Raw genomic sequence first — 13821 nt, 5'->3', positions numbered from 1 at the left:
TGCATTTGATTATTTTAATTATACTAGTGTTTTTGGCAATTCTTAAATGAAACAGTTTTGTTTAATCTTAATAAATTTCTTTGTTCTTCTGTATTTGTGTAGCTGTTTTATGCATTCCAAGATGATCGTTATCTCTACATGGTAATGGAATACATGCCTGGTGGAGATCTTGTAAATTTAATGAGCAACTATGACGTGCCTGAAAAATGGGCCCGATTCTATACTGCAGAAGTAGTTCTTGCATTGGATGCAATCCATTCCATGGGTTTTATCCATAGGTAAAGATAAAAATGTTTAAAATTTCTCATTTGTCGAAGAGAGAAGCTAAAAATAAGTACTTTATTTGGTTAACACGTCCCACTCTGAGTCCACCTATTCTTCCATATGACATAAGTGGTATTTCAGGATTTAAAACTTTAAAATTTGTAGTTCTGACATTTCAGTTTAGTGTTGATATAAATGTACTCTTTAATATTTCTTAATTATAAAGCTTTTATATAGTGTCCTGAAAAGTAAAATGTATAAGCTGTTTTTTAAGGTATCTTCCAGGGTATTAAATGCTTTAAATTTTTACATTCAAATTAATTTGCTTTTGATTAGTGAATAGATCATACTTATTTGTTAGAAGGGTAGTTTCATTTGTTCTACAAACATCAGTTGAATTCTCTGTGCAATTGCTGTGCTCAATGCCAGGGATACAAAAATGGAAGTGACTTAAGACCCTCTTCTAGGGTTATTTATGTATTTATCTATCTTGTGTGTTTTAGTTACTTTTTATGTTTGAATGTTACATTTTTTATGGTTATTCTCTCTCAAATGACTTGATTTTCCTCTTGGAAGAATCAAACTCTGCTTCAAAGGGAATATTATATGTCTTCTTCTGAGACATAACACATGAGAGAGTCTCCCTGATGAAGTTCAGTTTATAGATGTGGAGAGAGAGTGCATATAGTTTAAAGGTGGTCTTACCTAAACTGAGTGAGGATATCGGACCTAAAATCATTGCCTCATATAATTTTTATCAATTTATGACCTGTTTCAGAGATACTCTATTTTTTTTCCCTCCTCAGAGATGTGAAGCCTGATAACATGCTGCTGGATAAATCTGGACATTTGAAGTTAGCAGATTTTGGTACTTGTATGAAGATGAATAAGGTTAAATAATTAGATTTTAATTTAGTTTTGCTAATTCAAGATCGATACTTTTTACAAAATGTTTTAAGAATTTAAGAATTACTAACCATATCTGGACATGTACAGAATTGATGTGCCCTGTCTTATTTGTTGGACTAAAATGCCATGGTTTCACTGTTGTGTTAGTAACTTGTGAGTACTTTATTTTTTCCCCTCTCTATTTAGGGGAAGTGTGGATTGCCAGATTGACTGAATTTTTTAAAATAACTCTGTAATGTCCACTATTTTAACTAGAAATGGGCTTAGTTTAAATGGCACTAAATACTAATGCCAATGTTAAAATGCGACCTTCATAAAAACTGGATTTCAGTAATACATGTATTTTTTAGTGTTTTACTTAGCCTTCTATTAAACATGAAAAGATCTTACTACTTATTTTGGGAGTCAGTCATAAAAGATATCCATGCTCACTGTTTATATAATAACATGTACATGGCTGAAGTAGCAAGTATGCTGCTTTATTTTCAGTTGAAACAGTTTATATTGTTTGAAACTTATCATAGAAGAATAACCAGAAAGTTGTATTTATTTCCAAAGGAAACTTAACTAGTTAGGAGGAAAGCCCTATGTGAGAACTTTTGTGTAAACATTGATAATTCTCTTGCATTAATACCAGCTACAGTAAGTAACAGGTATATATAGTTTTGTTTTTATTTTGGAGAGAAGTTTAAAATGTGTAGTAAACAGAGATCAGTGGGCTTAACACTGTTACACCCCTTCTCCATGCATGTGACTTCCTATTTTATATGTGTACGGTCACTTTTTACATGTTTTTTTCTCTATTTCAAGTATAGTTAAATTGAAGGACTATTTTAGTAAAAAACAATTAAATCACCTTTTATGTATTAATGTTATCAAGAGATTTGTTGTCAGTTTCTCAACATATTTGCCTTGACTTATATACTTGTTCTCTGCAGTTGAGATCATCTTACTGTTTCAACTGGGGGAATAATAAATGGTCTAATAATAAAAGAATAATAAGTGGAAAATAATAAATAAATAAATTTACTATGTCTTTCTAGTGAAAGTTATTACAAAGTAAAAGTATCTGTAAACATATACACACATGAATATATTATGTACATAATATGTATATAGGATTAAGCTATTTATTACTTTTTGTCAAGTTTGCTTTAGGTTTTAATATGACCTTTTTATAAAGACTTAGAGTTCTACAGGTTATATTAAGAAAAAACTTGTGTTGAATAATTGACACTTTACATTTATATCCTAATTGAAAATTTGACCTCTATTTAGGAAGGCATGGTACGATGTGATACAGCAGTTGGAACACCTGATTATATTTCCCCTGAAGTATTAAAATCTCAAGGTGGCGATGGTTATTATGGACGAGAATGTGACTGGTGGTCAGTTGGGGTATTTTTATATGAAATGCTTGTAGGTGAGTAAAGGAGAATTTTATGTACCTCTAACACTTGTTCATCTCCATACTTAGACTTGGCTTCTTCTGATAAAATATTACATTAAGTTAGCAATGTTGATTTTGTTAGTAGAAAACAGATTGATCCAAGCTGTGATCCAAACACACATACTTTGTGTGTTTTGACAAACTTGATGTGTTACTTCTTTTGGTGTATGTTTTTAGTTTATGCATAGTTAATTATCATTAAGCAGTAACATTGACTTTTCCTTGGAAGCTTATTTCTCTAAATGTATCTTAATTTGTTTTTGTTTTCCCTGTCAATTTGTCAGGTGATACACCATTTTATGCAGATTCTCTGGTTGGAACTTACAGTAAGATTATGAACCATAAAAATTCTCTTACCTTCCCTGATGATAATGACATATCAAAAGAAGCAAAAAATCTAATTTGTGCCTTCCTTACTGACAGGTAAATAATTTTAACATGGAACACTATTCAAGGAAACTTTGATTTTGCTGCTCAGTTTTTAAGGTCTATTTCTGAGCTCCTTTATTTTATACTATTGAAATAAAAATGTTACCATTCTTCAAGTCATTCATGACAGTGAAACCTGCTATAATTTTCTGATTTTTCTGGATCTCAATTACCTTACCTAAGAAATTGGGATAGTAAAAGATTCTTTTCTGATGACTAGATCAGATTGTAATTTTTTTCATTGTTAAAATTTTAACTTAAATATAAAGATGATAGTATATTTTATTGAGTCTGGTTTTGTTGTTGTTGTTCTTTTGGCCGTGCTGCACAGCTTGTGGACTCTTAGTTCCCCAACCAGGGATTGAACCCAGGCAGTGAAAAGGAATTCTCTGAGGGTTTTATTTTTTTTTTAGAGACATGTTAAAATCTCAAAAATTAGAGTGCATCTTAAGATCAATGGCATGTACTAATTTAATTGAGGGCATTTTTTTTCCCTAGTGATAGAAAAATGATGATGCGTCTTCCAGTTGATGCCATTTAATACTGTATTGTGTAGTTGAAATTTGTTGAGGGGCTAGAACTTAAATGTTCTTGCGACCAGCTGAAACAGGAAAAGTAAATATGTGAAGTGATTGATTAGCTTGTTGGGGGAATCCTTTCAGTGTATATATTTGAATAATAGAAAATTGTCACATGGTAAGCTAAATACCTTAAAATTTTATTTGCCAGTTATACCTCAGTAAAGCTGGGGAAAAGATTTAATTGTATCTGGCATATACTTTTTGAAATTAAGGAGATAGTGCAGAGCTATACAAAAAATAGTATTAGTATTTCCTACCTCCTTCCTTCATTAACATGGTCTTCTAGTTCCAACAAGCATTTTTTACAAATGTAAATGCACGTAAATGTGTTAGAAACAGAAATGGCATATTACATATATATATATCTCCTTGTCTTTTACTTCTAAAATTTAAATATGAACCAGATGACTTACTAAGATTACATTTAAGGTTTAAGGTTGTATATGGTTAATGTAAGTACTAGAGGGGCTTTGTACCTTTAAATATGTTTCAATTTCGGATTCACTTTAATTAAAGTTAATTTATCCTCCTTCAGTATGTCCTTTAGAACCTGAATTGATAGTTTTTGAAATTTCTATGTTTTAATATAAGCACTATATAAATGTAGTCTAATATAAAAACCATGCTGGGGTATAGAATTGAACAAGGTGCACAGCCTCTTCTCCACTATGTCCTAGCCCTTTGTGGGAAGCAGACAAGCAGATGAGATACTTACTGTACAGAGATAAGTACTCTCAAGTATCATGTGCCAAAGAACCATGGAGAGGTTCCCTAATCCAGTCTGAGAGAGTCAGTGAAAGTTATTAAAAGTGTCTCATTATATCTAAAGCAGTTTGTCTTTCAACTCATGAAAAAGTTTGGGATTTTTGTTGTTTACAAGTGCTCTACTAAAGCACATGGTGCTGAGTTCCTCTTTCCAGTTCAACTAAAGGCACATTTTAAAATGTTTTTTTTCTGTGCCTACCGAAGAGGCCAAGGATCAGTAGCTTGTCCCATTCAGTTCAGTCGCTGAGTCGTGTCTGACTCTGCAACCCCATGAACTGCAGCACGCCAGGCCTCCCTGTCCATCACCAACTCCCAGAGTCCACCCAAACCCATGTCCATTGAGTCGGTGATGCCATCCAACCATCTCATCTTCGGTCATCCCCTTCTCCTCCTGCCCTCAATCTTTCCCAGCATCAGGGTCTTTTCAAATGAGTCAGCTCTTCGCATCAGGTGGCCAAAGTATTGGAGTTTCAACTTCAACATCAGTCCTTCCAATGAACACCCAGGACTGATCTCCTTTAGGATGGACTGGTTGGATCTCCTTGCAGTCCAAGGGACTCTCAAGAGTCTTCTCCAACACCACAGTTCAAAAGCATCAATTCTTCGGCACTCAGCTTTCTTTATAGTTCAACTCTCACATCCATACATACCACTGGAAAAACCATAGCCTTGACTAGATGGACTTTTGTTGACAAAGTAATGTCTCTGCTTTTGAATATGCTATCTAGGTTGGTCATAACTTTCCTTACAAGGAGTAAGCGTCTTTTAATTTCATGGCTGCAGTCACCATCTGCAGTGATTTTGGAGCCCCCAAAAATAAAGTCAGCCACTGTTTCCACTGTTTCCCCATCTATTTTCCATGAAGTGATGGGACCAGATGCCATGATCTTAGTTTTCTGAATGTTGAGTTTTGAGGTAACTTTTTCACTCTCCTCTTTCACTTTCATCAAGAGGCTCTTTAGTTCTTCTTTACTTTCTGCCATAAGGGTGGTGTCGTCTGCATATATGAGGTTATTGATATTTCTCCCGGCAATCTTGATTCCAGCTTGTGCTTCCCCCAGCCCAGCGTTTCTCATGATGTACTCTGCATATAAGTTAAATAAGCAGGGTGACAATATACAGCCTTGACGTACTCCTTTTCCTATTTGGAACCAGTCTGTTGTTCCATGTCCAGTTCTAACTGTTACTTCCTGACCTGCATATGGTTACTCAAGAGGCAGGTCAGGTGGTCTGCTATTCCCATCTCTTTCAGAATTTTCCACAGTTTATTGTGATCCACCCAGTCAAAGGCTTTGGCATAGTCTATAAAGCTCTCAATTTTGTAGGAGAGTCAAGAATGAGTTGTCATTGGTGTTTGGTCAGAAATATTTACTAGAGGATAAAATAGAAATTTTATATTTAAAATATCTTTTGGAGTTTTTGTAAGCTGCTGGTGTGAAAGTTGTTAGTTGCAAAAAAATATATTTACCACTATTAAAAAACCTATCAGGAAAATTCATTAGGCTAATGAAGCAAGCAAAGTGATTCATCTGGTTATTTGTTGTCAGTAGAAGAACCATGGAGGATCAATAAATCTGTGGGGTTTTTTGGTGTGTGTGTGTTTTTCTTTGGAAAAAAGTCTTTAATATTCTCAGTCTTCAACTTATTTTTTGTGTGTGCTCAAAATTATCCTGATAGTCAACATAATTTCAGGGAGACATAGAATTGTATTTATCATCTCGCACAAACAGCATTATGCCCAAAATAAATATGAATAGATAATAGTAATAAAATCTTAAATGATTGATGATTTTTCTTCTTTTCTCTCTATTCAGAGAGGTGAGATTAGGGCGAAATGGTGTAGAAGAAATCAAACGACATCTCTTCTTCAAAAATGATCAGTGGGCTTGGGAAACACTTCGAGACAGTAAGTTGTTTCTTCTTGCACGCTACAGTGAATATTTGAAAGCAGTTGTGGTAAATAGTCTCTTGGAACTGCCTTCCTAAAATAAGTGTATATCTGATGAAAATCCAAAGCTATGTAAGTGTTGTCCTAACCTAGTTAAAGAGAGACTGTTTGATAATATTGGGGAAAATATACTGCTCCTTCTCTATGCCAAGATGAAATGTTATGTACATGTAATGGAGTTGGGCTCAGTAGTCATAATGCGATACTTGATCTTTGTTGAATTGCTTGGTATAGACTTCAGTATCTCATTATAGAGGAAGTCCAGTAATTAAGAGGTAATATTTCTCGTGAAAAAAAAAAAAAGTTTATTCTCTTGTTTTTGCTAAAACCTAAAGTATAAGGAGGTTCTGTCAGAATTTAATTTGTGTTAGCATATAAGAAATTATGGTATGTTTGGTTCCATCAGACTTGCAGCTTGCAATAAAAATAAATAAAAATTGGTAGTATGCAGGAAGTTAATTTTCAGTCCATTTAGACTATTTCCCTGTTTTAAAAACAGTGGAGATTATGACAGTTCACAGAAAACCTTGTTTAACGTAGCTGAATTGAAATCATAATGGCACCAAAGGTTCCCATGATCTTTGTGGATTTGGGAGGCCAAGAATTCACCTTTCCCTTGCTGAACTCTCAGGAATTGTTCCCTTTTTCACTTAGCAGAAAAAGAATAGTGTATGTTAGCCCTTAACTTCCTGCTGCAGCATCAGCAATGAACAGTAATTATGAAATGAACTCAGCTGTTTTAGAAACAGTTACAAATTAGGTATTCCTCTTAAGATCTGCCTATCTAGTTGAGATTGCAAGAGATGATTCTTTTTAATTTTGAAGAAATAGATCATGCAGGTTTGCCAATATTAGTGAAATATCCTAGTTATCATATTGCCTTCAGGTACGGTACATATATGGTACTAAGCTGTAAAACTGACTACAGAGGGGAAAAGGGGAAATAGTTTTCTGGAAATTAAGAAATGACACCACTGCAGATACTGACATTGCTGTCTGGAGAAGCTGCAGGAGCTGCGTCACTTTGAGAGACTCTGTTAACAGTTAGTTATACACTGGGAAATAAGGAACTTCCGCCTCCTAAGTAAATGCTTATTGATAATAAACATTTTTAATAAACATAATAAATGATTATTGTTTTCCTGTTGCAAGAGAAGCTTGCAAGACAGAGATGAGTAGAGTGAGATGATAAGTGGCTGCCTTGCAAAATTCTGTTTTTTATTCAAATTATGCTCTCAGTAAAGTTTCAGAAGGCTGGAAACATACGTTTACAATTGTAAAGCAGAGAAAATTTAAAAAGAGAACTGCAGAAACTAACAAGTACTATCTTTCTGTTCTTTTTCAAAGTGAAGCTATGCATAAATAACTCCAGAGTAACCATACAATAATTCACTGTTAAAAGTAGGGAAGACATAATTCCTTTTGTGTATTGAAAGTTGGTATTAATTAGGAGAGGAGGCAGTCTAGTCAGCAAGCATTGACCACCTGTTGTATCCTGAGCACAGCTCTATTGCAGACACTAGGAAAACAGCTCATAGTCTAGTGGAATTGAGGCATACACATCAGTGGCATTTTTTATATTATACTTCCTTACTATAACTGTTTATGGAAAAAGCAAGTAAGATGAATTGTGTCTTTGATTTAAATCAAATGAACTGCATGTTTAAAGAATTTCTATAAATAGGTAGTATTATCAGTAGTATTGTTAGCATTTCTGTATCTTTTTTTACCTATGGTTTTGCTACAGTCTACTTAGATTTAATGTACTTCAGCGTTTTGAGAGCTTTCCCTAATCCTAATAGCTTCTATTTTGTGCTTACTGTAAAAAAAAGAAACAAAAATTGAAGTCTGTAGAACTTACTGTTCTATTCTTCCCTTTCTTTCTTCCTACCCCTTCTTTACTTCCCACCCCTAAAATACCAAGAATACTTCTATTCTGAACTGACCTCTCTGACCTGCCAAGATTTTAAAAATTATATAACAGTTATAGTTTTTTTTTAATTTTCTTTTGCCTCTCTAATTTTCTTTGGCAAGATTTCTTGCTGTTTTGCAAATAATAGTTCTTTTGGTAGTTTTACCACTTACATGTCTGCAAGTTATAACAGCAGTCTTCACCATCTGTTCCTTGGTCGTGTGGGAGCAGGGTACAAATACAAAACAGCTTGATTTTTTGGCAGAATTTCCACAAGCTTCCTGATCTTACTTACTCTTAATTTAGAGGCACTAAATATTAAGACTGTAAAATTACTTTTTCCACTCATTTGGGATAGAATTGAAGAAATGACAGATTCAAGACAAGAAGAAATGAGAAGACCTAAATAGCTTTCTACCTGCTAGCTTGCTAGCAGGTCACACTACTAGCAGATGACAACATCAGGACTCAAGTCTCAGTCTATTTGACTCCAGCATCTTTGATCTTGTGAAATACCATGTACCATTTAAAGATTTCTACTATTTAGTATTATATAGATGAGAAATGCAGGGGATTGGTACTTGTTGGCAGTTAAATTTTAGGGAAAACAAAATTATAACATTTATTACATATAATAACATTATTAATAATGCTATCTTACATATAACATGTGGTTACTTGAAAAACTTTGCCATTCATGATCTCATTTCAGATAAGATATTGCCATTACTTAATCTACCTTTTAGTTGATGGGAGACACTTATGGTTAACTGTGGTAACTGTCAAAACATGTGATGAGTTTTCATTTTAGTTAAAAGCAAACAATTAATTGTATGCACATATGTGCTACTTTAGGTTCTGTTTTTCCATCAGGTCTGGTGTCCTCTCTTAGGATTTTATATTTTCATGAAAAAGATAATCAATGTAGGCTTTGTGGATAAAAAATTTAGGAGCTAGCAAGTTTTAGGGTCTTAGAAGTTTAGACTGCCTCAGCATTATATTGGGTTCTTGTTAAAAAAAATAAACTTTAAGAAAGATTATCTCTTTTTTATTGTCATAAAGGATAAATATCTTAAAATTTACCATTGTAACCATTTTTAAGTACACCGTTCAGTAGCATTAAGCACCTTCAGATTGCTGTGTAACCACATCACCGTCCATTTTCAGAACTTTTCTATCACTCCAAACTAAGTCTCTGTAACACATTAAAGCTTAAATCTCCATTCTCCCCTTATCCCAACCCCCAGTGGCCACTGTTGTGATTTATGAATTTGACTGTTCTTGGTGCTTCAAACAAGTGAATTCATACATTCTTTATCTTTTTGAGATTGACATTTCACTAGCTTGTCTTCAGGATTCATCCATATTATAGCTTGCATCAGAATTTCATTCCATTTTAAGGCTGAATAGCATTCCATTGTGTGTTTATACCACTTTTTAAAAAAATCCGTTCTTCTATTGACTGATACTTCAGAATGCTTGTCCTTTTAGCTATGGTGAGTAATGTTTCTCTGGTCATTGTTATGCAAGTATCTGTCAGAGTAATTGCTTTCCATTCTTTTGAGTTAATTTTTGTATATAGTGTAAGATAAGACTCCAACTTCATTCTTTTGCATATAGATATCCAGTTTTCCCAGCACCATTTGTTGAAATGACTGTCCTTTTTTCCTTGAATAGTGTTGGCACCCTTATCAAAAAGCATTTGAACATATAATGTGAGGGTTTAATCTCTGAACTCTCTATTATACTCCATTGATCTATATACCTGTCTTTATGCCAGTACTACACAATTTGGATTGTGGTAGCTTTGTAGTAGCTTTTGAAATCAGAAAGTCTGAATCTTCCAACTTTGTTCTTCTTTTTCAAGATTGTTTTGATTACGGGCATACCTAGCTTTATTGGCTTCACAGATAGCTGCAGTTTTTTACAAATTGAAGATCTGTGGCAACACTGTGTGGTCAGCATTTTTTAGCAGTGAAATATTTTTTCATTAAGGCCTTAATTTTAAATTAGGTTTTTAATTTTAACAGTTTTTAAAACGTAATGCTGTTGCACACATAACAGACTATATTATAGTGTTAACATAACTTCTGTACACACTGGGGAGCCAAAGAAAAGTTATATGACTCACTTTATTGCACTGTTTGCTTTATTGCTCTGATGTGAAGTGGAACTCACAATATTTGTAAGGTATGCCTGTACTGGGGATCCGTTGAGATTCCATATGAACTTTAGAATGGGTTTTTCCATTCCTAAAAAAAAGATAGTGGAATTTTTAGAGCAATTACTGAATGTGTTTCCAGTTAGGCTGCCTTTTCTTTTCTTTTCTTGCCTGTTTGCTCTGACTAGAACTTTCAACATGTTGTTGAATAGCAGTAGCGTAATTGAGCATCCTTCTTTGTCTTGTTCCTGATTGTTGGGGAAAAGCTTTCAATCTTTCCCTGTTGCGTGTGATGTGGGCTGTGGGTTTTTCAATAGTGCCCTTTATTATATTGAGGAAGTTCCCTTCTATGCCTTGTTGACTGAATATTTTTATCATGAAAGTGTGTTGGATTTTGTAAAATGACATTTCTGTGTTATTTGAAATAATCATGTGGGTTTTTTTCTTCATGCTATTAATGTGATGTATTACACTGATTAACTTTCATGTGGTGAGCCACCCTGGAATATATCCCACTTGATCATAGCTTATAACCCTCTTAATATGCGGCTACATTCAATTTGTTAGTATTTTGTTAAAGATTTTTGCAACAGGGGATATTGGTTTGTGTTTTTTTCTTGTGGTGTCTTGGTTGGCTTTGGTGTCAGAGTAATTCTGGCTTCATGGGATGAATTAGGAAATGTTTTATCCTCTTCTGTCTTTAGGAAATTGTGAGGATTGGGATTAAGTCTTCTTTATGTGTTTGATGGAATTCAGTTGTGAAACCATCTTGTCTTGGGCTTTTGTTGAGACATTCTTTTGTTATCGATTAAATCTCTTACTATAGGTCTTTTCAAATTTCTTTTACAAGTAAGTTTTGATAGTTTGTGTTTCTGGAATTTGTCATTTCATCTCGGTTATCTAATATGTTGGTGTACAATTGTTCATAGTTTTAAAATTTTATCCCTTTTATTTGTAGAAGCTTGATATTTATGTCCCCACTTTAATTTCTGATTTTAGTTGTTCATGTGTCTTCTCCTTTTTTCTTATTGAAGTAAAAGATTTGCCAATTTGATTGATCTTTTTAAAGAACCAATTATTTGTTAATTTTCATGGTTCATTTTCTGTTACATATTTTATTTACTTGCATTTTGATCTGTATTTTTTCTTTCCTTCCTCTAGCTTTGGGCTTGATTTGCTCTTTTTCTAGTTTCTTAGAGTGTAAGTCTGGGTTGTTGATTTGAGATCCTTTTTTTATATAACATAGGCATTTATAAATAAAGTGCTTCCCTAAGTATTGCTTTCACTGAATCCCATAAGTTTTGGTATATTGTTTTCATTTTCATTTATCTCAAAGCATTTTCTTTCTTTCTTTCTTTTTCATTTCTTCAACTCCTGGTTTAATAGAATACTGTTTAATTTCCACATATTTGTTAACCTTCTAATTTTCCTTCTATTATTGACTTCTTGTTTCATTCTATTGTGGTTGGAGAAAATGCTTCGTATAATTTCAGCCTCTTTAAATTTATTGTATTTTGAACTAACATACAGTCTGTCCTGGAGAAGTCCCATGTGCACTTGAGAAAAATGTGTATTCTGCTATTGGTGTTGGGGTGTGCTTTATTTTTCTGTTGTATCTATTTGGTTTACAGTGTTATTCAAGTTCTCCATTTTCTTATTCATCTTCTGTTTGGATTTTTTGTTCACTATTAAAAATGGGTTATTGAAGACACTCTTAAAACTGTTTCCTTTATGTCGTTTATATGTGTATCTTTGGAACTGTTGTTGTATGCACATATGTTTATCATTGTTGTATCTTCTTCATCAGTTGACCCTTTTATCAATATACAATGTCTTCACCTCACACTAGTCAGAATGGCCATCATCAAAAAAAGTCTACAGATAACAAATGCTGGAAAGTATGTGGTTTCTACCCACCAGATATCAGCAACATCTCTCCCCCAGTTGTGACAACAAAAATTATGCACCCAGATATTTCTGACATTCAGACGTTGCTGAATATCTCTGAGGGGCCAAAATTGTCCTCATTTGAGAACTTCAGACATTGCTGAATATCCCTGAGGGCCTAGACTTGCCCCTGATTGAGAACTACTGTTTTAAGGTTAAATTTGTGCTCAGAGGATGTACTACATAAGGAATGACAATCCTTTTTTCCCGTCTTTCCACAAATTAGGCAGTTAATGTCAGGAAGCTAGAATCGTCTAGTTGGGCAGTTTTCTTGGCCATTAAGGAAAGAAAATGGTGGAAAAGCTCTTTTCCTGTTTACTGTTAGAACTGCAGCTTCTTTTGATTAAATGTGTTGTTTCATTCCCAGATTTATCTAATAGGTCACTGTATCTGAGATGCACAACAATAGTTACCTCTTGCCTGGAATACCCAGATGATTTAGTAGAGCAATAATTCAAATTATGTGTGAAATTAAGATTGTAATGTCAGTTACTTCCGTTTGCTCTTCTTCATCTTTTTCTCTTAGGGAACATGAAATGACTGTATGTAAAATAATTATTGAATGTTTTGATGATAATATTTCAGTGATGTTTTATTATACTCCTGAAATCTTTAGACTAGAAAATGTTTTTCCAAAAATTTATTTTTGTATGTACTTTCTGTAGTGTAGTTAAGCTCCAAAAGAAGACAGTCTAGTTTCATATGCTATTTTCTATGTCATGAAGATTTGCATTGTCACATACAGTTTTATTTTAAGTGTATATGGGTCTTGTTTCCCATCAAGTTTAGAACTCCTGAAGAAGATTCTTTGTTGAGGTTTTGTATCCCTGCTCTCTTTTCCCAACAGCCATTTTATAAGACTTACCTGAGTTGTCCCCTAATTACTTAATTCAAGGAAGGTAACTATTGGTAGTCTGAAAACATAATTCAAAATATTTTGCTCCTATTCAGTATATCATAATAATAACCAATAATGGAAAAGAATCTGGGAAAAAAACAAAAATATACATACACGCGTGCGCGCGCACACACACACACACACACATATACACATATATAAGTGAATCACTTAGCTTTACACCTGAAACACAGTATTGTAAATCAACATTAATTGGAAAAAAAACCCAAAACTTTGCTCTTATAGAGCTATTGAGCCAGTGGGGCGGGGAATACTGATTATCTAGATTCTAGATAAGTAAAAATATTTCAATAACGAATATTAACTATACCCAAGACTGCTAAGAGAGGTAACTGATTTCTAGTTTGCTATAGAGCAGATTAGCAAGTGAAATACTGTATATGAAGCTAACCAACTTTAAGTGCAATTTGTTTTGCCCTGTAGTTTCTGAACAAGTCTTTTCTGTAGTCCTAATTGCTTTTGCACATCTTATACTACAGTGTATTTTAAAACAAACCTTAATAATACTTGACTTGTAATACTCAAACTTGAGGTAT

At 33.6% G+C, this 13821-nt stretch overlaps 1 protein-coding gene across 2 annotated transcripts in view; it reads left to right on the top strand.

The window, feature by feature from the left end:
* ROCK1 (Rho associated coiled-coil containing protein kinase 1) overlaps positions 1–13821 on the top strand; it is a 124406-nt gene that overhangs the window by 61325 nt on the left and 49260 nt on the right. For both annotated transcript variants that reach the window (XM_006079201.4, XM_006079200.4), the window contains exons 5-9: positions 103–278; positions 1071–1155; positions 2452–2596; positions 2908–3046; positions 6213–6304. In XM_006079201.4, the coding sequence (XP_006079263.2) occupies positions 103–278; positions 1071–1155; positions 2452–2596; positions 2908–3046; positions 6213–6304 (637 nt within the window). The remainder of the gene's footprint in view (positions 1–102; positions 279–1070; positions 1156–2451; positions 2597–2907; positions 3047–6212; positions 6305–13821) is intronic.

This window comes from Bubalus bubalis, chromosome 22 (assembly GCF_019923935.1).
Source record: "Bubalus bubalis isolate 160015118507 breed Murrah chromosome 22, NDDB_SH_1, whole genome shotgun sequence".
NCBI lineage: Eukaryota > Metazoa > Chordata > Mammalia > Artiodactyla > Bovidae > Bubalus > Bubalus bubalis.
Note: the sequence above shows the minus strand (reverse complement) of the source record. Positions and strands in the feature narration are given on the sequence as shown.